This window comes from Myotis lucifugus, unplaced genomic scaffold, assembly GCF_000147115.1.
Source record: "Myotis lucifugus unplaced genomic scaffold, Myoluc2.0 scaffold_316, whole genome shotgun sequence".
Lineage (NCBI taxonomy): Eukaryota > Metazoa > Chordata > Mammalia > Chiroptera > Vespertilionidae > Myotis > Myotis lucifugus.
Window position 1 is genome coordinate 858,287 of NW_005871364.1, and position 17,766 is coordinate 876,052.

The window sequence follows — 17,766 nt, forward strand, 5'->3', positions numbered from 1 at the left end:
TATTCAGGTATAAGTCTTTGTATAGATACATGCTTTCATGTATGTTAGACAAATAACTAGGCGGAATATCTAGGCCACATGATAGGTTTATTAACAAACTGTTTTCTAAAGTAGTTGTGCCTTGTTACATTCACATTAGCAGTGTGTGAACACCCCAGTTCCTCCACATCTTGGGGAAGTATTCCTTCCTTTTCTGTTTTCTAAAAGGTTTGTGTATATATGATATTATTTTTTCCTTAAATAGAATTCACCAGTAGAACTTCCTGGGCTTAGAATTTTCTTATAGGAAAGTCTTAAAGTACATATACAATTTCATGGCTACTTAAGTTAACTGTTTATTCTTGAGTGATTTTTGGTAGTATTTATCTTTCAAAGACTTTCTCCATTTCTTTAAAGTAGTCAATTTTATTTGTGTGAAGTTGTTCATAATATTTCCTTATTATACTTTTTAATATCTGTAGCATTAGTAATTATGCCACTTTTTAAATTCCTGATATTGGTGATTGGTGACTTCTCTGTTTTTGTTGTTGTTCAATCTGAAAAGAGGTTTATCAATTTTAGTGAGCCTTTGATTTAAAAAAACACACATCACAGCAATCAGCTTTTATTTTATTTTTATTGATTTTCTCTCTTTTTTTCTGTTTTAATGATTTATTATGTTCTTTCTTCTGATTACTTTACACTTATTTTTTTTCTTTTTCTCCTAGTTTCTTATGGTGGAAGTGGAGCTCACTGATTTGAGACCTTTTTTCTAATATAAGTGATTAGTGCTATAAATTTTCCTCTAAGCACTGGTTTAGCTGCATCCCCAAATTTAGTATATTGTGTTCTTATTTCCATTCAGTTCTAACTACTTTCTAACTTTCCCTAAACCCATTGGTTATTTAGAAGTATATTATTTAGTTTCCAAATATTTGGGGATTTTCCAGAGATTTTTTTGTTATGGACTTTTAATTTAATTTCTTTGTGGTTAGACAGCATACTTTTTATAATTCAAAGTATTTTAAATTTATTGAGACTTTTTCATGACCCAGAATATTGTCTCTCTTGGTACATGCTCTGTGTGTACTAGAAAAGAACATCTTCTGCTGTTGTTGGGTGTCGTTTTCTATTTTAGTTGTTTCAACCTTATTGATGGTGCTGTTCAAGCCTTCCATCTCTTTCCTTCGGTTTAGTTATTCTGTCAATCACTGAGAAAGAGATGTTGAAATGTTGCAGTAATTATGGAGTTCCTTATCTTTTCAGGTCTACCAATTTTTGGTTCATGTATTATGATACTATTTTAGGTGCATAAATGTTTCTGATTATGATGTCTTCATGAATTGAAATTATGAAATGGCTCTCTTCATCCTCAATAATATTCTTGATCTGAAAGCTACCTTGATATTTATAAGATGGTATATCTTTTTCCATCCTTTTACCTTTAACATCTTTGTATCTTTATGTTTAAAGTGTACTTCTTATAGGCAGTGTATAGTTGGGTGTTGGGGTTTTAAAAAAATCTAATCTGACAATCTCTTTCTTTTAATTGGGGGCTTTTAAATAATTGTATGTGTTTTGTGATCTTGCTGGGCTTAAATCTATCATCTTGCTATTTATTTTCTGTATTTCCCATTTTTTCTTTGTCCCTTAATCTGTCTTTTTCTGATTTCTTCTGGATTGAATTTTTAATGATTAAAATTTGGATATAATTCCCTCTTTTGCCCCCCTAATTTCTTAAGATGGAAGTTGAAATCATTAATTGGAGAGCCTCTTTTTTCAACCATCAGTGTTTAGTGCTCTAAATTTCCTAAGTACTGCTTGAGCTGTGTATTCCTCCAGATTTTGATATCTTCTTATTTCCATTCAGTCCAAAATGCTTTCTAATTTCCCTTAGGGTTTCACTTTTGATCCATGGGTTATTTAGAAGTGTGTTTTTAGTTACCGTGTTAGTTAGCTGGTTTAGTAGAGTTTATTATATACATTTTTAACTTATCACAATCTACATTCAAGTACTATACCACTTTATGTATACTATAAGAATGTACAATGTCATATTTTCATTTCCTATCTCCTGGCTTTGTCATAAATTTTATTTCTACATGTGTTATACACCAAACCATACATTATTATTAAACTTAAACAGTCATCTCTTAAAGAGATTAACATTTAAAAAAATCTTTATTTATAGCCCTGGCTCAGTTGGTTGGAGTGTCGTCATATATACCAAAACATTACTGATTCGATTCCCAGTCATGGCACAGATCTAGATTGTGGATTCAATTCCTCATCTGGGCACCTACAGGAGGCCATTGGTCAGTGTTTCTCTTCTCTCTCTCTCTCTCTCTCTCTCTCTCTCGCTCTCTTTCAAAAAATAATTAAAAATATATTTGCTATTATTGTCATGTTTCTATTTGCAATTTCCAGTATTCTTCATTCCTTATAAGAGCTAAACTTTCATCTTCCTTCTGCCCAGATGAGTTCCTTTACTAGTTCTTGTGCAGGTCTCCTGGTTGGATTCCTGAGCTTTTGTGTGTCTGAGGGTCATTACTTTGCCTTCATTTTGAAAGACATTTTTGCTAGGCTTTGAATTCTTGGTTTGAATTCCTCATACTTTAAAGATGTCGCTTCTTTCTCCACTATCTTCTTTCTTACATTGTTTCTGACAAGAAATCTGTATCATTCTTAACTTTTCTCCTTCTGTCTATAATATGTCTTTTTTTCTTTGGCTGCCTTTAAGATTTTGCTCTTTACCACTGTTGTTAAACCATTTGATGATGAAACACTTTAGTGTCATTTTTCTCATGTTTCTTGTGCTTGGGTTTGTTGCGCTTCTTAGATCTGTGAACGAATAGTTTTCATTATATTTAGTGAAGTATCAGCATGTTTCTTTAACTCTTCTGTGCCTCTACTCGACATACTCAATATTTCCTTTATCTTCTTGACTGTATTAAATACAGTTATAATAACTGTTTTAATGTCCTTGTCTACTAATTGTTATGTGTCATTTTGGGGTCTTTTCTAATTGTTTGACTTTTCTTCTCATTATGGGTCACATTTTCCTGCTTCTTTGCACGCCTGGTAATTTTTTAATGAATTCTTGACGTTTTGAATTTGACTTTCTTGGGTGCTGGATATTTTTGCATTCTTAACATTATTCTTTTTTTTAAAATATATTTTATTGATTTTTTACAGAGAGGAAGGGAGAGAGATAGAGAGTTAGAAACATCGATGAGAGAGAAACATCGATCAGCTGCCTCCTGCACATCTCCTACTGGGGATGTGCCCGCAACCAAGGTACATGCCCTTGACCGGAATCGAACCTGGGACCTTTCGGTCCGCAGGCCGACGCTCTATCCACTGAGCCAAACCGGTTTTGGCTTAACATTATTCTTGACCTATATTCTATGACATAGTTGAATTACTTAGAAACAGTTTTATCCTTTTGAGACTTGGTTAGGTGGAATCAGAGCAGCATTTTTGTCTAAGGTTAACATTTCTTCACTACTCAGGTAGCACCCTGAGTACTCTACTTGATGTCCTATGATTTACAAGACTTTTCTACTCTAATTAGCGGAAACACAAGTTTGCTGGTCCTATGTGATCAGCAGGGGTTTTTGCATCTAATATTTTGGGGTGTTTTTGTATAGCCCTGAGTAGTTTCTGTCTCTGGTTAGTCTTGAGTGGTTTTGGCACATGGTCAGTATTCAGCTGAAGACTGAAGCTCTTACAGACCCTCAGAGTCCTTCGCCTCTCTCTGCGCAGCTCTCTCCTCTCCACTGTGGCTCAAGCTTGTAAGGCCTCCCTGGACTTCTGGCTCCATCCCTTCAACTTAGGGAGACGGCCAGGCTCTCCTCCCTGCGCAGCTGCCTGAGGACTCTCTAGGCCGGGGGCGGGGCTGGCCTTGCTCATCTTGTTGGTTTCCCCTCCCTCAGTCATCATGCCCAGCATGGCTGATGTTCAGTGTTGGGGAACCGTGTTTCATACACTCCACCTGAAATTTCACTTGTTTCAGGCAGGAGGGTGAATCTGGTCTTTGTTATTCCATCTTTATTGAACGAGAGCGTCTCACAACTAATTTTAATTTTGAGACCTGGGAAAAGCATGGAGTGAAATGAATACACTCAACCAAGCAGGATGTCTTCAATTTATCCCGTAGCATAAACCGAGATAAGAGAAAAGAAATCACTTTCATTATGATGAAAAGCAACCTTTTTTTCAACTGTCCTTTTGTTTTCCAGATATTGCTTCTGGGGAAGAAAAAAAAAAACACCCAACAACTTTATTATAACATTACAGAGCCTAAAATAAATTACATCTAATTCTTACTGACAGCTTTGTAGGAGCCACTAGCAAAAGGGAACTGAAATGAATGCTATTCAATAAGTCAAATTAGCATTCCTGAAATAGGATGACTGCTGGGTTATATAACACTCTCACTAATAATGAGATTTAACCTGAAGTCTTTAGTCATGTGACTTATAAATCACAAACCCAAAGGTCCCTTGTAGGTATACTATGTGTGTGTGTGTGTGTGTGTATATATATATATATAAATTTTTATTGATTTCAGAGAGGAAGGGAGAGGAAGAAATAGATAGAAACATCAATGATGAGAGAATCATTGATTGGCTGCCTCTTGCACGCCCCACACTGGGGACTGAGCCCGCAACCCTGGCATGTGCCCTTGACCGGAATCAAACCTGGGACCCTTCAGTCCGCAGGCCGATGCTCTAACCACTCAGCAAAACCAGCCAGGCTGTAGGTATACTTTAGAATCTTATGGCCACATGTTACCTCAATGGGGAAATAATAAAAACCCCCTTCTAAAACCAACCTCACTATTCCCCTGGATTGCCTCAAACAGAGACAGCACTGGGAGAAGTGTCCCCCAGGGTCTGAGTACTCAGCACTCCCTGGCTCCTACCCTCCCTGGTCCCTCAGGATTCTTAACAAGAGGCTAGTTCAAGTATTTCCCGAATATCAAGAGGCACATGGGCCTGCTGCCATATCAGATAGGCCAAGAGTCAATAAACGTCTGTGGACATGAGGACCGCAGGGTTTGGTTCTTGCTGTACAGACGCCAGGAGGAAGCGGTTTTACTTGTTTATTTTTTTCCAGTTAAGACTGTCAGAGCACACAGCCTTATCTGGCACCAACGTGTGTAATCCTACAGTTTGTTATGAGTGTTGGTGGCAGGGGGAGTTCGGGAGAGGGTGTCACTTCCTGATATGTTGCATTTTAGTCCAATTACATCTTTCGGGACACACCAACTCCATTTCTAAACACAATATTTATGTTAGAAACTGAATATTCACTGCTGCAACATCACTGGAAGTCAAATTAGCAAGTTGTACACATCAGTAGCATGTTGAAAGCCAAACAGCAGCCAGAGTTAGCCCTGAGAACAGAAGCTCAGAGAGAAATGGAATTTATCACTTCACCCAGTTTACTATTATGTTTTTAATGTTTTGATGAATTAAATGAGACCGGCAGTCTATGGCCACGCAAGTGAAGAGAAAGGTCATTTATACCCTGTCCCCCACCCCCAAGCCTCTCTCCCTGGTTCTCACCATGTTCAACGCATTGCCGTCCTCCAGTTTGCCAAGGCTAGAGACCTCAGCTTCTTCTTTGCCTTTTTCCTGCTCCAAAGAGCAAACTAGTCCTAGACCCTCACAGGGGATCTCCGCAGGCAGCATCCGTCTCCATCCCAGAAGCCATCCCTGGTCTGACCTGGACCGTGGAGGCCGCCTCCACCCCGGGCCCCTGCCTTCCGCCTCCATGCCCGCGCGCACCCTCGTCTGCAGACTGCGGCCACAGCGTCTTTCTGGAGCACAATCTGCTCCTGGAGAATGGGGCCCCCTCTTCAGAGGTTGTATTGAATTTGGAATAAGATCCAGTCTCCTCATGTGGCTTCCCAGGTCCTCCGTGGGCAAAGAGGGCCTCTGCTTTTCTAAGCTAGTTTCTCGTGGCCCTCTCTTGAGAACCACACCTTCAGCATCACGTGGGCCCTCCTGCCTCCACCCCCCCCCCCCACACACACACACACTCCGCCCGGGCTTTGCTTCCTGGGGTGCGCTTGTATTGCTTTGCCAGGGCTGCTGTAAGGGATGACAAATGGGTGGCGTAAATGACGGAAATGTGTGCCTCACCGTTCTGGAAGGAGGCGATCAGGCATCAGCAGGGTGGTTCCTTCTGAGGCCAGGGAGGTTCGTTGCGGGCCTCTCCCTGCGCTCCTGGTGGGTGGCTGGGGTCTTTGGTGTTTCGTGGCTTGTTGAGCTCCGCCTGCATCTCACACAGCGTTCTCCCGCATCTGTGCCCACATTTCCCCTCTGCATAAGGACACCGGTCAGAGTGGATTAGGAGCCCACCCTACTCTAGAATGACCTCACCATAACTAATTCCACCTGCAGTGACCCCGTTTCCAGATAAGGCCGGATCGGAGGCTGAGTGGGCAAGGATTACAGCATCTATTTGAGGGGACACACTTCGATCCGTGGGAAGAAACATTGGGGGAAATGAGAAGATGCATATAAGCATATTAACACAAATAAAGAAACCAGCATTCCCAAACTTAGGGATCATAGCCCCCCTCCCGGTTTAAATCCCACCAAACTTGAGTTCTGCGGAGCACACTTCCAGAAAAGCTGCATCCTGTCCCCGACATCTGGACTGGCCAGGCCACGAACATTCCCTTCTGTCCCGAGGGGCTGAAACGTGGCCGAGAGAGCAGAGCCGACGGCAGAGCCCCTGCGGAGGCACTCAGCCCGGGCACCTGGGCCTCCTGGGAAGGGCGAGTCAGAGGCAGCAGAGGGGCCGGGCACCCAGCTGCCTGCGCTCGAAGGGCCTCCTCTCCGCCCGCCGGCCTGGGCACCCACCCTCTCGAGCCCTGGCCCGACTCACCTCCTGGGTCTCACCTTCCACATCACACCAGGCCACTTCAGCCTTGTCTTTTTCTATCACCGAAACATTCCGACCGCTCCCAGTGATGTTTTCTTAATGACTGCGGACAGATAGAGTGGCCATGCTGCTCAGACTCAATTCTAAAGATCCATGGAGGAAACTCTATTTCAGGAAAGTGAGGATTTAATTGAGTAAATACATTTAATTTCCCATGCTTGATGGCTTTCATGAGACAATCAGTCATTTGCTCTGAAGTGTGTGTTTCAGGCGCTCAGGGGGCGCTTATCAACTTCCAAATGCCGCCAGCTCAGCAGGGTTCAGCCACAGAAAGACGCTTGCTTTTTAAAAAACAAATAATGGATGGCTGAAATTTTTAAAAATATATTTTTTATTGATTTCAGAGAGAGGAAGGGAGAGGGAGAGAGAGGTAGAAACATTGATGAGAGAGAAACATCATTGATCAGCTGCCTCCTGCACGCCCCCCACTGGGGATCAAGTCCACCACCCGGGCACGTGCCCTGACCGGGAATCGAACTATGACCTCCTTGTTCATGGGTCAATGCTCAACTACTGAGCCACGCCGGCCGGGCAGAAAGACGCTTTTTTGATAAGGGGTACTCCGCAGCAGGAGCCCACATCCTTTTGTGATGTCAAAGGAATTCAGTGTGCCCTGCTGTCCCTCGAGTTGTCGAAGCTTATGTGGGAGAAGGGGGAACAGTCATAACGAGGCTTCTGTGTTTCTCCACACAGCTGATACCTATGTGGTTGCCAATGATTCAGTCAAATATCAAGGTAAGTCACCCCTGCAGACAAGGCTCCATTCGCTCCAGAGAACATCTGAGGGCTCGTTCACGCTCCACTCACCGTGGAGAAAGATGAATTCTACCTGCTCCGGTCCCTGGGGGCCCTTAGCGCAGGAGCCCCTGTGGGCCAGATGAAAGGCCTGCAGCCCAGGTGGCAGCGGGAGCCTCTGTTGATGAGGGTGGGGGGCAGGGGAATCCCAGAGTCCGGGTGCGGCTCAGTGACTGACTGGAATGCAGGCTGAAAGGCTGCTCTGCCTTCAGAGGGTCCCCGTGGGGTCTGGTCCCAGGCGTGCCCAGTGCCGTTTCCTGGTCGCTAAAATTGCCATTCTGTGATGGGAAGAATTTTATTAAAGAATAGCGTTGAATGAAGGACAGAACTGAGCTAGAAGGAACCTGTCCCACCCCTTCATTTTACACAAGAGGAAACCCAGGACCAGAGGAGGAGTGGCTTGGACAGGGCCGACAGCCAGGAAGGGGCAGCCCCGATGAGCGTATTTCCCGCTGCCAGTCCCTGCTGTGAGTGATGCCTTGTTATCGTAGGGCCAGAGAGCCTCCACGACTAGTGAACAAAGTTATTAGGGCTTGGCACTAAGATGCCAAAGCTGGCCACCCGCTCCACCCAAAACTGGGCCCTGTTACGGCACTGGGAGCAGGGGTGGGGCAGGGGGAGAAGACAGAGCCTTCTCGGAGTTGGGGAGGGATGCTGGAGGAAGGAGGGGGTGACGTCAAGGTACCCAAGCACCAAGAGAGAAATGCAGCCTTCAGCAGCTGCAGGCTGAGTCCCGACTCATGGGGTGGTCCTATCCGTGGCCGCTGGTGGATGAAACCTCATCCCAGTCCTCGTTCTTATGGGGAAAGTGCCTGTACTTCCAGGTTGCCCCTCCCCGCACTGGGTGATAATTCGTGGCAATTTGATGTGGATGGACTGCTAAGAGGAGGCCCACGGAACTCGATGAAAAGCTAGGAAGCATAAGAAAAGCTTACAGCCTCGCTTCTTCATGTGAATTAACATGAGAGCAGAGAGGTTATACCCATGACTAGAGCGTAGTGAGCACTTACCACGTGCCGAGTTCTGTGCTGAGCCCTCTGTGAGCTCACGTATCCTTACAGAAACCCCACAAAGTGAGTGTTACTGCCCCACTTGCCCAGGAGAAAATCCAAGCACGGCCTGAAAAGGTTTGTTTCCAGAGTTGTCCAGAGAGGAGCCGGGATTTGAACCCAGGGAGCCTGGCCTCTGAGTCCTGGCACTTCATGGCCACAGCAGGTCATATGGTGCACAGCTCCCGGGGGACACAAGAGGTGTCGGCCGTGCACTGATGTCGCTTTCATTCCCGTGGCAATGAATGAGTCAAGCTAGGAATGGCATGATTGAGATGGATTGGGGCCAGGTTGACTGTAGAAACATGGTACCGGCTCACATCCACGCCCTGAGCGCTGCCAAATTCGAGAGCTGGCTTTCTTCAGGCCAGACAGCCCTCGGGCCACGTGGGTTCTGCCTGCCCAAGTCCAGGCTGGCACCCCCTGGGTCCACTGTGAGCGCCAGGAGGAAAGAACTAAATGAAATGTCCCGCCCTTTCTCCACAGCACTTGTCCGGGGGACTCCAGCTTCGCCTCCAGGCCATTCAGAACAACGTCAACCACCACAGCCTAAGGACGCTGCCCGGCTCGGCCCAGAGCAGCACCGGCCTGGCGGCCCTCCGCAAGTGGCTGCAGTGCACCCGGTTCAAAATGGCCCAGGTGGAGATCCAGTCCTCGGAGGCGGCCTCTCAGTTCTACCCTCTCTGAGCGACCCCTCGGCTGGTTCTCCGCGACAACATTCTGGCTTAGCAATAATGGGTTTCAAAACAGAACCATTTGATCAGGCAGGCTGGGGAGCATACCGGTACTGTACATTCTCTTTCTAGTTTAGTGACAGACGTGCAGGGGCCGGAGAGGGCCGCCAATGAAGCTTTCTTGCTACACATATTTCTGATGACTCCTTGGGCTATCTGATTAAGTGTTTCCTTACATTATTTTTTAAAAACCAAATCATTTTTCTTTAACTAACTTCTATTTTTTTTAAGAAAAAAAAAATAGACTGGTGGGTACTCACAGAAAAGTTGTATAAGTCCCCCTGTTGCTATTTTTGATGATAGAGAATAAATAGGGTTTTTGAAACCTTTGTAGTGTTTTTTCTTAAAATCCACTCTTGGCGATGCAATAAATCAAATACCCCGTCCCCATAAGCCAGTGACACTGGACCGAAGCTTTTTGTCATTATCCTGGGAACAGTGGCAGCTCGCAAGGACCATTACAAAGTGCACTTAGAAATTAGGTGGTCAAACTGTGCCGATCCCCCCTTCGTTTTATAATAATATCAGTTCCCAAAACTGTCCAGTATGTCTTATTATTTTTAAAACTAGTTTTTCAATGCATTCGTTCTAGGCCGTACTTTCTTGTAAGCTTTATGATAACCACTTCAGTTTTGTGAATAATAAATTTTATTCTTTTGTTAATACTTGTATACAATTCAATTTAACACTGTAGAGCGCATACTGGACCAGCCATCCCCACTCCGGCACAGGGCGCCGGCCCGGAGCGGCGTGTCCCAACTCGGGGTTTTCATGGTGTGGGAACACCGCGATTTCTCCGCACCCGCGCTTACATCTGACTGTGCATTCACAAATGACGTTCCCCTTCTCTCTCCCTGTAATGCACTGACTGAAAGAAGACTTGATATACCTTTAAGCTGTACCATGACATGCTATTAAATGCATTTTTTATTATCTTTGTGAGCCTGGGGTTTTTTAAAACCAGTGTATAGAGCTAGTGTTTAGTTCCTGATAATCATTTATTCTAAGCTTTTAATCCTTCGAACTCCCCTTAAAGCCGAAGTACCATTATTGAGAGGACAGGGCTTTCTTTCAGCTCATTGGGCGAGAGGCACACACATTTATTTAAGTCCGTTCTCTCCGAAGGACTTTAAGGGCATGAGATGATTCCTCTCTCTCTCTCTCTCATGTTGGTTAGTAAGAGGCTTTTCTTTTTTTCTGGGAAGTCTGATACCTTCATGCTTCTCAGGGGGAAAAAGTTCTTGAATGTTTAAATGTTTCGCATGAGTTCTAGAAAGAGGGGGCAGATCTTCATTCTTGTGAAACCATGCAGGGAGCCAATAGGCCCGTGTATTATACTATAGAAACGATCATTCTTATTTGCTAACGAATGCTCCTGCAAGGCCTTCCCACAGGCAGAGTCCTCTGTCCAGTGGCGCTTGGTCACGCTCCGTGAGCGTTTTCCTTTGTATGGTAGGAAGTGGCGCATATGTTACCTCACTTGTAAACCGTGACGGCTCTCGGTGCGTCCTGTCTGTATCCCCAGGGGTTGGCCAGTAGCACGTGTTTAACTAATGTCTATTGAATTGAATGGACTAGATTAAGGCAAAGGGGCTTCCTTGAGCTCCCCAGCGGGCTCAGCAAGGGCTGCGTGTGACATTCTCTTTCCGTGCAGGGATTCCGAGAGGGGGTGATAGGAACAGGTGGACTTGGAGGCCCTGGCTGCTCTTCCCCGTCTGGCTCGCCTGGAGGCCTGGCTCTCCTGGTCTCGAGCCCGCCCTGCACAGCAGCCAGGATCTTCGTGGCCCTGTCCTACCAGTAGGCAAGGCTCAGAGTCACCCACAGCTTCTTCTCTGACCCCAACTTCTCGCCTGTTCTTTGAATGGACTTCTGCCTCAGTTTCCCTTTGTGTTTGCATCCCCCCCAACCCAAGGGCTGGAGATGAGCCCAGAACTCAGCCCTCTTGACTGGGCCCCCATCTAATGCTTCCTGCTGTCCAGACCTGTTCCTTTACCCCCATCACAACCAGGGGTCTTGGTTCCACCAGGCAGGTGTCCCTCCCTGCTTCTGAACACCGTGACCCATGTTCCTGCCCCTCTGAGCAAATACTGCTCCTGCTGGGGCTCCGCCACCTCGCTGCTGATGGAGACCAGCAGGTTCCCTGGCCTGGGCCCCCTCCACCCCCACCGCCCCATTTCCCCGTGTCCTCTCTTCTCTGTTACCTCATATGTCAGTCTTTCCCGAAAGTGGGGCCCAGGCACTTAGAAGAAAAGAGTCGGGGACAGGTGGATTTAGCAGGATTGGCCCTGAGAAGTAGGAGGAGCCATCCTCCAGATCAGGGGCCAGCACCATCGCCCACGGCCACCACAGCCACGGTCTGAGTCTGTAAAGTTATGTCGGACACAACCCAGCCCACCATGTACACATCGGCCATGGCTGCCTTCCTGCTGCAGCCACAGAGTTGAAGAGCTGTGACAGAGACAGCGTGTGGCCTGAAAACCTAAAATACTTACCGTTTGGTCCTTTACAGGCAACGTCTGCTGACCCCTGGCCTAGGGAATGCTTCCTAGCGGAAGGCCCACGAGGAGCCCTGAGCCGAACCTTTGTGTGGATATATTTTCCCTACCCCCTCAGGGTTTTTTGAAATTTCATTAGTGTTCTACATCTGTAACATGGGGACAAGGATGCATTCTACCTCATACAGTGGTTGAGATAATGAAACGAAAGAATGCAAGGCAAGGGCTTTGAGCAGTGCCCGGCACAGGGTAAACTCAAGAAAAGTGCTCGGTTGCTATTTTTATGTCATGTTGAAGCCTAGAGGGCAAAGCTACTTGCCCAAGGTCACACGGCTGGTGAGAGACAGAGCAGGAACGTGACCCCAGGGCTGTGCTCTTACCCACTGGCATATTGACTCCTGCTAACCCCCCACCACCCCATCCCTGGGGCAGCCCTGACAGCAGAGGGCAGAGAGAGCCCCACAAATTGTACCTGAAACAGACTGGCCAGAACTAATTATTGGCTTGGAGAAGAGTCGAGGAATGGACTCCATTTTCCTTCCCTCGTGGAGTCCTATTGGCTTCAGAGTGTGACTACAACATTCTGAGATTCCCGGGGGTGGGATGAGCCACCATCTGCAAATGCATAGGTTCCACGGTCGTCCACAGTGGGCCTGCCTCTTGCTGTCGGTGACCTCGGGCAGGTGACTGACCTCTCTGGACCTCTTTCCCTGGTCTGTACATGGAGCTGTCTACCCGTCCCGGGCCTGGAGGAAAGCTCATCAGGTGGAGGACGGTGACGGTGCTTGGGCGACCTGCCGGAATCCATGGACCTGCAGGAGGAAGACTGCAGCCGCCTGCTGAGGACCACATGAGGGGAAGCTCACAGCTGCAGGCTCTTCTGGTTTTTCCTTCAGCCAATCCCTCAGAAGCCAGTCCTACAGACCCACGGGAGCCGCAACTTCGTCACTAGCCGAGGGTGTGCCGTCTCCACGGTCTCCCACCTCTGGAAGCCTGTCATTCTGCCTGACGTTGAAGTCTCTTCCCAAAGAGTCTCACCTGCGTTCACGTGGTTGCAGCAGCTTCACCTCTGTTTGCAAACTAGGACGGGCCGAATAAGTTTGGACTGGACGGGAGAAGAAGGGTCATCCACCAAGACTCTTGCGTGGGCTGGGATTGGAGGGCTTCTGACAGTAATTGGACAATGCAGATCATTTACTGTACCTCTTTCATAGAATTAATTTGCAAATATGTATATTGGGCAGACTGAGTGTCTTGACAGTAATGGTCTTTTTAAAAATATATTTGTGTTGACTTCAGAGAGGAGGGGAGAGGGAAAGATCGATAGAAACATCAGTGATAAGAGAAAATCATTGATTGGCTGCTTCCTGCACCCCCGACACTGGGGATCGAGGCCACAACCCAGGCATGTGCCCTGACTGGGAATTGAACCATCACCTCCTGGCTCATAGGTCGATGTTCAAACACTGAGCCACACCAGCCGGGTGACAGTAATGGTCTTAAGAAGAATGAAGGGAATGGTTGGAACTAGTAACAAACGATGTTTTTATGAAAGTTGAACCCTGAGGTGTTGTTAGGAAGAGGCTGGCCAGCTCCTCCTACTGACAGGGTAGCAGTGAGCCTCTTGTGAGTGGTATAGCACTTTACGTACATTATGTTTACTCCTCTCAGCTCTCTCCTTCCCATGAGGTAGGAGTTATTGTTATTCCCATTTTGCAGGTGAAGAAACTGAGGCCCAGAGGTTAAGTGACTTATCCAAGGTCCTGCAGCTGTCAGTGGTAGCATTAGGACCAGAAGGCCATCTGACTCCCAGTCAGAGCATCACTTGATAAATGTTAATTTCTCTTCCCTTTTTGTGTTGTGCCCTCTTTGGGCTGAAATGTGCCAGGAACATGGATAGAGAATCCGTGGGCTTTTTTGAGGCAGTTCCATCTTGTTGGGACCTCTGTTTATTGATCTCCTATCATAAATTTCCACTGAGCCAGCGTCATTTCATCTGACAAAGGCGTCTTCTTCCCCTTGGCTTTGGGAATTCATTTGTTTGAAAAATAATATAACCCACCAATTAAATCACATGTAGTTTCCCACTTAATCGTTTTATGAGAAAGAATAAAATTTTATGAGTTAAAGACTGTGGCGATGAACTCTGTTAGATTGGGGGCCTGTGAGAGTTCACTCAGCCCCATGGAGACCTGCCCCAAATTAACTGTAACCATAGCTACCACATCTGAGAGTGGACTGCATGTCAGGCAGGCTAGATACACTAACCTCCTTCAGTCTTCATAAAAGTGACCTGAGGCAGGCCCTTCTGTGATCAACCCCATATTACAGATGGGGAAACTGAGGCTCCATGAGTATTTGCAGGAGTCGGTCAAAGGAAGAGCAAAATTTGAATCCAGTTATGTCTGTCTCCAAAGCCCTGGTTCTTTCGATCCCTAATCCTGCCAGTTAAGTGATAGGTAGAGTCCTTCGCTACTCACCTGACCAGCAAGGTCACCTAGACTCACGTAGACCAGACGCCACCAAGCGGCAGCCGCTGGCCGAGCTGGACCCACAGCGCGTTTTGTTTGATGCGCTTGGGCTTTTACTTTCTCCCTTTGGCTGGAATACGTTCGGCCGGGCACGCAGGCTCCAGTTTTGTGTGGTTCCCACTGCTGACCTCTGCCTTCCAGCAGGGAGCGGCCCACAGCCTCTTGGCAGAAACCCTGCCGCCTCTGGGCTGGCCGCGAGGCCTGGCGTGCCACCCGCTCGGACTGACCCTCGCATTGTGTGGGCCCAGGAGGGGGTGGGATTTACCCCGTGCCACTCAACGGGACGGTGGCACTGCAGGACTGGGGCCGTGCTCTTAGTGCCTAGGGCCCCCTCTCCCCGGCGCACTCCTGTTCCCCACCTGCATGGGCCCGGGCTGGGGACCCTGCCCTGCACCCCTGCACCAGTCTGTTTGACCTCACTTCAGGCCGCTGGTCTCTCCAGCCCACCAGCATCCTGGTTCCTTCTGGCCCAGGGAGGCGGAGGTCGGGCGGGAGGCTCCAGGTGAGGCTTGGCACCAGCCCTTCCTTGCAGGGCACACAGGACATGGACAACAGCCTCCGATGTGGTTGAATGAATAGCTGGCTCTTTAATTACACAGTCCAGACAGGCCCGCAGGCAGGCCGTGGAGAAGGGCCTCCCGGGCTGCCTGGCAGACGCCCTGATTTCCGCTCCTTCAAGTGGCCTCTTGGAAAAGAAAGGAGGCAGGGAGTAATCAAGCCTGAAGGACAGAAACACTGCAGGTGAGGACAATCACGCTGCCCAGCTGGGGGTGAGGGGGTGGGGGGCTCTGCAGAGGGGGATTGGCCTGGTCCCAGGCCCAGGATGAGCCCAGAGGTGGGCGCTCGGCGCTGGCCTGGGTGGGAGGGCTGAGTAGGGGGGCGGGTGGGGACATAAGCCCCAGGCTCTGCAGCCAGGTCCATTCTGATCTGCTGTCTGACCACGGACCAGTCACTCACTTGACCTTGCTAAGCCTGTTTCACCGACTGCAAAATGAGGTGGTGTTTCCTCTGCCCCAGCACTTTGTAGAGTGAAAGAAATGTCTGCCAGGCACGGAGCACGGGGAGGGGTCAAAACAGGAGTCAGAGCTCGCCTTGCCAGGTCTCACTGCCCCTGGGTGCCCTGCGCTGCCGAGCCCCCGAGCCCCCGAGCCCCCGACACAGCAGCCGTTTCTTCCCCTGCCAGCGAGGCCATGTGGCAGCTGGTGTTTTGCTGATGAAATCGCAGCTCGCACGGGACTCAGGCTCTCACGGCTGCGCTGCTGCACCGCGTGGGGGCTCGAGGCTCCCCCACGCTTCTCTGAATGAGCGCCGGGGAACCTCCTCCACACGGTGCGCCCGCTACCGTCTGTTCTTCGCTGGCGTGAACACATCCTGGTGTTTGTAATGGGGCCACATTTTGAGGCTAATAAACAGTTACGTTCTTTATTCTCTGGGGAACCCATTCCCCAGCCTAGCTCCACGGTCGGTGTGGGGCAGGAGGGGTTTCCGATGTAGGGAAAGGTCTGGTCAGACAGGATGAGGGAGCAGAGAGCCCACCTCTTCCGGACCCTGGGGGGTTGTTGGCAAAAGACAAAGGGGGACACGCAAAGGGCAGGGCTGAGGCCAGGTGGGTGTTCACCTTCCCTCCCAGGTGAGGATGCTGTGGAAATGCCCAGATGAGCCCCAGAACACGTGACACACACCCCTCCAGGAGAGGGGCCTGCAGCCCTCTGCACCCGGGCAGGGGCAGTGGCCGCCCTTTCCGGCCTGCGTGGGGGTGCAGATTCCATAGTCCCCAGGGCTGGTGCTGAGAGAACAAGAAGCTGGGCAGAGCCTGTGGTCCCGAGAGAGAGAGGCTGCTACGCCCGGACATTGGCAACTGGAGCTACGGGGCCAGCTGGTCCCCCTCAGAGGCCAGAAGGGCCCAGCACAGCCCTGCAGTCACCTGGCTGGGAAGCAGCCGAGACCTGCCAGGACCCTGATGACACTGTGCGGCCTGAGCCCTGCTCCCCCTTGGCCAGACACCTGCCCAGGAGCGCGCCTGGAAGACGGCTCACGGACTGAGAACCTATCCGAGAGGGACTCGCTAAATCGGAAGAGACCCAGACACCATCAATTTGCAAATTCAAGGTTTCCCACTCCCCTGCCCGCCACACTCAATGAGGTGGGGGTTCTGAAGTTATGTGAAATAAAATGCTATATTCTTTTCTTTATGCTGCATGTTAAATGTGTAACCCACCGTTCATTCATTCATTAATCAATCCAGATATTTCCTGGGCCGGCCACGGAGGAGAAAGCAAGTGTTCTTAGTGGAGAGAAGGTTCTTAGGTGGAGAGAAGTGTTCTTAGGTGGAGAGAAACGCTGGAGTGAAAGCAAATCAAGGCGCTGGAATAGACTGCCGGGTGCGGAAGAAAGCACAGCCAGGGGAGAGTGGCTGTGGGCACCTGCCTTGGGCAGGGGCTGGCGTCTGTGAGGGCAGGAGCAGGGGTGGGGAAGGGGGGGCGGGCAGGGGTGAGGGAGAAGCAGGGGCCAGGTGGGAAGGGCCTCGTGAGCCCCCGTAAGGACTGCGGCGTTACTTTTCAGTGTGGGAACTGGTGGGCAGGCGTTGAACTCGGGTACAATCTGACTTGTGAGCAGCCTCTGGCTTTTGTGGGAGAGGCCGTGGGGCTGCAGAGGTGAAGCAGGGCTGGCCAGGGGCCCTCATTGCCGTCCAGGCGGAAGCCGTGGCTCGGGGACCGGGTGGAGGGAGCCGAGCTAAGCAGACGGATTTGTGATCTGGAGAACGAGCTGGTAGGACTTGCTGGTTTACTGGCCGCTTGTCCGAGGCAGAGGCATGAGGGATGGCTGTGAGGGGACCTGGAGGCAGGTGTGGAGAGGAGGAAGGTGGGATGACGAGAGGTTCTGGGGGGGGGGGAGCCAAGGGTCCTGACAGGACAAACTCACTGCAGAGATGAGCCGGCCATTGGGACTGGAAAGTACACGCTGGGAGTCCTGCGCGTTTGATAGGATGGGGGGGGTGGGGGGGGAGGAGAGGGGCCTGGAGAGGCGGCGTCTACCGATTAAAAGCAGATACTGAGGAGCTGGGAGCCCCACTCGAGGCACTGCTTGTTCTAGGATGGACCCTAGAGAGCTGGTCTTGGAGGAGGGAGGAGAGAGCATAAAGGCGCTCCGTGCCTGGGATGGGAGAGAAGGGCAAGTGGGTGGCCCAACTGGGTGGTCACTAGCAGGGTGGGCGACTCAGCGT

General features: G+C 49.2%; 2 protein-coding genes across 5 annotated transcripts in view; one reads left to right on the top strand and one right to left on the bottom strand.

Annotated features, from left to right (window-relative positions):
• Positions 1 to 17,766, bottom strand: part of PRIMA1 (proline rich membrane anchor 1) — a 95,342-nt gene that overhangs the window by 36,742 nt on the left and 40,834 nt on the right. The window contains exons 5-6 of one of the 4 annotated variants that reach the window (XR_002832083.1): positions 6,883 to 6,982; positions 6,644 to 6,763 (exon numbers count right to left, since the gene is read on the bottom strand). The exons of 2 other annotated variants lie outside the window; for them this stretch is intronic. Coding sequence is in view for 1 of the 2 variants with exons in the window: in XM_023764088.1 (XP_023619856.1) it covers positions 7,943 to 8,012 (70 nt within the window). In the remaining variant the exon portion in view is untranslated. Of the gene's footprint in view, positions 1 to 6,643; positions 6,764 to 6,882; positions 6,983 to 7,604; positions 8,013 to 17,766 lie in introns of those variants that run through there. One more of the 4 variants, XM_023764088.1, reaches the window with a different exon arrangement.
• On the top strand, positions 7,589 to 9,764 carry UNC79 (unc-79 homolog, NALCN channel complex subunit). The gene is made up of 2 exons (XM_023764092.1): positions 7,589 to 7,674; positions 9,270 to 9,764. The coding sequence occupies exons 1-2, from the start codon at positions 7,642 to 7,644 to the stop codon at positions 9,468 to 9,470; spliced, it is 234 nt and encodes a 77-aa protein (XP_023619860.1). The 5' UTR covers positions 7,589 to 7,641; the 3' UTR covers positions 9,471 to 9,764.

Excerpts from the sequence above, each read along its gene's own strand:
- UNC79 (XM_023764092.1), top strand. The coding sequence starts at position 7,642 with ATGTGGTTGCCAATGATTCAGTCAAATATCAAG. Across the intron at positions 7,675-9,269 it reads TGATTCAGTCAAATATCAAG|CACTTGTCCGGGGGACTCCA; the intron begins GTAAGTCACCCC and ends CTTTCTCCACAG.